Raw genomic sequence first — 6095 nt, forward strand, 5'->3', positions numbered from 1 at the left:
TTAAAAAAAAAAAAAAAAAAAGAAAAAAAGAAACTGCCGAATGTTTTCTGACCTTAACTGTCCAACTCTGAGTCTTTCCCCATGTCTCAGGAAGAAAGCAGGCACCAACAGGGATCATCTTACCCCATGTATGGCCAGCAGTAACAGATATCAGGCCCCTTTTCTTATTTCTACAACTACTTAGCTAAGGCATAGATACAACATGGGCCTAAGGTCTACTGAACTTAAAGGTATGAAGTCTATTACACGGGGACTCTCAGGGTCGTGCTGGATAAGGAGGAGGAGACAAGCCATTTACTGACAGTCCTTTAGCAAATAGCTCCCCAAACTCAAATGGACAGCATAAAAGGAATTCCATTTTCAGGACTCTGAAGAGAGAGTTATGGATGAGGTTGCACAATCACTGAAATAGTTTGAAATTATAACAAAGTCTGAAAGCCAACCTTCTGCAGACTTGATCTGGGCCCAGCACAGACCACAGTGCAAAGCAGTTGCCAAAATATGCAGGGAGAGGAAACCCATCCTCAGACGTTCCCTCACACCAAGCAGAGACCAAGGTTCAGTGACCACTGCGCAACTGTCTGTTTACAGAGGAGGGGCGAGCCCAGCCTAGTCCTACGGTTGTGCAGAATGAGGGTTTCCAGCTGTAGACTTCATTCTCCTGCCTTGGAGGCCAGAAGTCCAGAACCAAGGAAGTCCAAGGAGTGCCACCTGCATCTCCTTGGTTTCTGGCCTAAGCTCTATAGCATGGTCCTTCCTTGTCCTCCAGTATCTGCACCCCAGGCTTTCTCTGGTTTGTGGCCATAGAACCCACTTTTCACCTCTGTCTACACACAGGCTTTCTTGTTTCTTCAGGCTTCCCTCTGGCTCTCTCTTACATACACACACCTGTCCTTGGATTTGAAGTCCCTGATAAGGACTCTCCCTCAATTACAACTACAAAGATCCCACTTCCAAATTATATCACAAGTTCCAGGTGGACCCACCATCCTACTCCTTGGATGATCTGCCCTTGTGCAAAGGATGACAGGCTCCTGCTGGCTGTTGCAGTGGGATCCATTTAAACATCTTAAGGGGCTTTGCCTCTTCCAGCTGTCACCTGGCCACCAGGCTCCTGAGTCCTTTGTCAGTTCCCTCCCTCTCTCCTCTTTTCACTCCTTCCCCATCCTTCCTATCTATAGCCAGTATTGTCTGCGGTGCCAGTGGGACCTGAAGCTGGGCAGCCTGAAGAGATGGCCATGTGTGACTTTATACATTCTCTTCCCAAAGAGGGATCTATTTTGTGCCCACTAGACATAGGGAATATCAGCCACTCTCTGAGAAACACCATGGACATACCAGCCCTTGCCTCTGGTGGGGAGCAGAGGGGACCCTGTGTGTCCTTCCCTTCCAAAGAGAGCAAACTTCAAATGTATAAAGAAAATGGAACCATTCCAACTCACCCCTCCATCCGATCCACCTAGGGAGAGCCCTTTCTCTGCTATTCTGTGGGGGGGGGGGGGGGGAAAAAAAAAAATTTAAATCAAGTTTTAGTTAACAGCATTCTCCATAAAGCATCTAGGCAAACCACCCACCAGTATAATAGTACCTTATCTATAGGCCCTGCTTGTTCAACATTTATGAAGTAAACAAACAGGGAAACTTGAAACTGAAACCCTCAAAGCTGAGGACACATCAGCTTCCTCTCGCTCCTAACACATGGCCTACTTGGAAACCACTGGCCTGATCCCAAACTATAGCAAAGGAACCCCTTAGTTTGTCTGTGGTCTGGCAGCTCCCCAATCGATGGGGATGTTGGTAATTACAGTTCAGACTGTCAAAGAGCCATCCCATCCCAGAGAGGACCACCAAGGAACACTAACCCCTCAGGGAAGCATTAATAATCCTCAGGTATCATAGATGTATAGGATCAGGATGGGGGGCAGGATGCAGAGGACAGGCTGCCTGCTGGGCACTTTAGCAGGAATAGCATGAGGAGAGAGAAGAACAGGGCTCGTGGGTCAAATGAGGAGCCACATACTGAGTCTGAATGGCTGGCTGGTCAGAAAAGGAAATCTTTCCTGTTTGTTTGTTTGTTTGTTTGTTTGTTTGTTTGTTTCAAAACAGGGTTTCTCTGTATAGCCCTGGCTGTCCTGGAAATCACTTTGTAGATCAGGCTGGCCTCAGAAATCCGCCTGCCTCTGTTTCCTGAGTGCTGAGGTTAAAGGCGTGCGCCACCACACCCTGCGAAATCTTTCCATTTTAAGATCTTGGTTTTTTTAAACCACACACAGAAAACTTCAGTATCAGCTGCTTCTGAGCTGGTATTTATGAGCCACAGAGATACTGATTGTCAGGTAGGGCTGGAGGAGCCCTTGTCTCCACAGCAGGGGAAACTTCCTGGGGAGGAGGCTGGGCCTCTAGACTGCTCCATCAGCAGAAACATCGCTAAGGCCACAGCATTTCTTCAGAGGAAGCAGGAAGGAGGACGCCTGCCCTCTGACCCCCCAAACCCCTGAGGATGGTTCACAGAACTGTGGGGATTCTCTAGACTCTGTTGTTGCCCTGGCTCACCCCCCATTCACTGCTTAACCCAACTCCTGGATGCCCTAGACAAAGTGCAGAGGTGCATGGGTACCTGCGAATCTGCTCCGCCTCCTCCCTGGTGATGACGATGTCAGTGACACCTCTGCCACACTTCCTGGGGGTGCAGCCTAGAGGGTGACAGCCAAGGAGAAATGCTGACTTCTGCCCGAGGATCATGGCCAAGCTGACAAAGTCTTCCACCATGACCAGGAAGGGCCAGTTTGGTTAAAACACCTAGTTAAAAGCCAACTTCAGATAAAAAGTAACTTTTCACTGGAATTTCATCCTATGCAGAACCTCAGCTCACATCTCCTTCCTGCCAGGTGTCCTGGGTTTCCCACATAGGCTGATACTGTCACTGCCCCCAAGCCCCGGGGAACAAGGAAGTCCCCAGACTTTACTTTGACATTTTGGTTTTGCTCTGTCTTGTTCGTTAGAAACATGGTTTCTCTATGTAGTTCAGGATGCCTCAAATTTAGGAACTTCCTGCCTTAGCCTCCTGAGTACTGAGATTATAGGCCTGTGCTAACACACTAACTGTCTGGCAATGTCCTTAGCCTGCTTGCTTGCTTGCTAGAGTCCCTTTAGAAAGTTCTGACACAGCCCAAGCTGAGCCTGTCATTCTGGTCACCATCTGTCTCCAGGACCGCAGTACCTGCCTGTTATACTCATTTCTGCATCTTCTTCACCATGGAGTCATGCAGACAGACACCCAGAGGGCAGAAGTTAGAAGCAGCTCTGACGGGAGAGGTGAGTGTGATGATGTTTAGGGTTGTTGGAGAGATGCCAGGATGGAGTCGAGCATCTGCAGCAAGCTTGGCAAACAACCGGTCCCTGTATTCTGGCAGCTCCCCTTGCCCTGAGCGAGCTGTGTGCTCTTACGTGAGATGGGACTGTAAACTCTGGGGACCTTACTACAAGATATGCTGGCTGGTAAACTGCCATTTATAATTTGTGTGTGTGTGTGTGTGTGTGTTGTAAATTGGAATATTCCAAGTAGACTCCCAGGACAGAGCATCCAACACAACAGAAACATGTTTATTTTATCAACTGCAGAAGGAGAAGAGGATGTGCCCTTTGTCCTTGGCCACCTAGTCCACAAAATTCTTCCTCTGCCAGTTCACATGTGGCTGAAGGGCTGAGTTCTTGTGCATCACAACAGCGCCCCTTTGTGGAAGAACATGGAACCTTTTCTCCATTCACATCCAAAACATTACTTTGAATGTAAAAAATAAACCACCCTTATAGAGCTAGGCCCAGATTCTACATTTGAGGAACAGAATGCATCTGTGTGATATCGAATGTTCAGGAAAACAGCAGCCCAAGGAGGCCAACACCCCATCCCACCAATCCAGTCCAAAGGTGTGTGCTCTCTAGGCTGTCCTCACCTGGCCCTGTGACCCTGACATTGCAGCTTCCCTCTATTCCCCTGGGCCCAACCTCAGGACTCCGGCTTGTAACTAGTGTGTAGAGGTCAGAGAACTACAGACAGCAGTTGGTTCTCTCCTACTGTGTAGGTTCAGGATACTGAACTCAGGTCATCCAGTTTGTGTTATGTGTTTTAATGGCTAAGGCATCTGGCTGACCCTTTCTCGGCTCCCTAATCCTGTTACCTCTCTGCAGGCAGCCTCCGGGCACAGAAGCCTGCTAAGGTGCTGCCTGCATCGGTGTGGCACTGGCAGCCAACTCTGAAACATCTTTATTTTCCAACCAAGTGTGAGCTTGCCTATCTGGGAAGGGAGGGTTTGTCTCTGCCCACATATATTGTTTTAACTGTAGCAAAAGTCAATGCTGAGTTTCATTTCTGTGGCGTCCTGTGTGTCTGGGTATAACTATATGCACATAACCGCAGGTGCCTGCAGGAGAAGTTGGATCTCCTGAAGGTGAAGTTACAGGCAGCTGTGAGCTGCCAGTCAAGGGTGTTAGGAACTGATCTCTGGTCCTCTGGAAATTCAACAAATGTTCTTGAATGCTGAGCCATGTCTCCAGCCCCTACCAGTCACAGAAGCCGGTGGCACATACCTTCAAACCTTCGGTGACCATCGTAGTCCTCAGAGCAGGGAACCTCAATGAACCTGCCTTCTAGGACCTCACCACGACGGGCCACAACCTCAGCGACATCATCATCGATCCCCACACTACTCCAGAGCAGACATGTGACCAGAGCAAGGCCGACCCCAAAGGCCACAATCCTTAGCCATGTCCTCTGTGCCTCCCGAGGCAGCCGGTCCTTCTTGGTACTAAAGACAGAGAAGATAACCAACCACTGGATACAGCCATCATACTAAGCATGCCAATCAAACTCACAAGATGTCCACACTGGATGCCACCAGGCTTGGGCTGTGTCTACACTGATCTCTGATCAAGATGGATGCACCCCACCAATCCTGAGATATGGAAAGTACTCGTGAGCTAATTATGAGGCAGCTGGTGGGAAGTAGGACATCTACTTCCATCCACAACTCAAGCTTATCAGGATGCTCACCATCACCACCCCTCAGAAGAGCTTCCCAGGCAGTCTGTGGACCCGTCTTCTCTGACCAGACAGGGCTGAATATGTGCTTCAATGGGCAAAAAAAAAAAAATTGTGGGCTAACCATAGGTAATTTCTATCCAGCCCACAGAGCACCTATTTGGAGGATTGTCAGGGCATGTGAGTCTCTGATCACTCATGCATCCATATATGTCTACCTGTGTTTCTACACGAACACATGTGTACATAAACCAGCGTACATGAAGCATATCTACTTAACTCAAATCATAAACCTGGGGCCAGAAAGAGCACAGAAGAATGTCAGAAATGATATAAGTTTCCTCTACGACCCAGGTCTGTGTGGTCCAGTCCCTGATGAAGCTGTGTCTGTGTCTCTACACTTCTGTGTGTATAACTAGAGTGGCTGAGCTCTACTGTCCAGGAAAGGTCTCGAAATACATGCAGAATTGTCAGAGTTAGGTCCCTGTCCCTAAAGACTCCGTTTCTTTTTTTTTTTTTTTTAAGATTTATTTATTATATGTAAGTACACTGTAGCTGTCTTCAGACACTCCAGAAGAGGGCACCAGATCTCATTGCAGATGGTTGTGAGCCACCATGTGGTTGCTGGGATTTGAACTCTGGACCTTCGGAAGAGCAGTCGGGTGCTCTTACCCACTGAGCCATCTCACCAGCCCAAGACTCCGTTTCTTAGTTACCAATTCAGGTGTGAGTTTGACAGAGGCTCACAAGGCCAGTTTTGGGATAGGTGAGGTGTGAAAGGCTGGAATGTAGTAACCAGCAGAGATGTGAGGAGGTAGACCAAGTAGCGGGTGGGGAGTCCTAAAGGCTCAAAAAAGGTCCCTAGCGAGAGAAACCTGCTCACGTGACTGAATGCAGCTCGACTCCAAGGAGAGGTTTCCTGTGGGCAGGACCTCTGTGCAGAGCTTGGAGGTGGGCAGCCACGTGGACATTTTCACTATAGAAAGGATGCCGCAGGATACACCAACCAAGTCACGCCCCCAACACATCAATCACGCCCACACTACTTCCACATCCT

The 6095-nt window shown here is 48.7% G+C and overlaps 1 protein-coding gene across 1 annotated transcript in view; it reads right to left on the reverse strand.

The window, feature by feature from the left end:
- The window catches only part of Ogfod3 (2-oxoglutarate and iron dependent oxygenase domain containing 3), a 29796-nt gene that overhangs the window by 23333 nt on the left and 368 nt on the right, over positions 1-6095 (reverse strand). Inside the window, exons 2-4 of the mRNA XM_021175985.2 lie at positions 4588-4805; positions 2618-2693; positions 1443-1485 (exon numbers count right to left, since the gene is read on the reverse strand). Coding sequence (XP_021031644.1) covers positions 1443-1485; positions 2618-2693; positions 4588-4805 — 337 coding nt within the window. The remainder of the gene's footprint in view (positions 1-1442; positions 1486-2617; positions 2694-4587; positions 4806-6095) is intronic.

This window comes from Mus caroli, chromosome 11, assembly GCF_900094665.2.
Source record: "Mus caroli chromosome 11, CAROLI_EIJ_v1.1, whole genome shotgun sequence".
In the NCBI taxonomy this organism is placed as follows: Eukaryota; Metazoa; Chordata; class Mammalia; order Rodentia; family Muridae; genus Mus; species Mus caroli.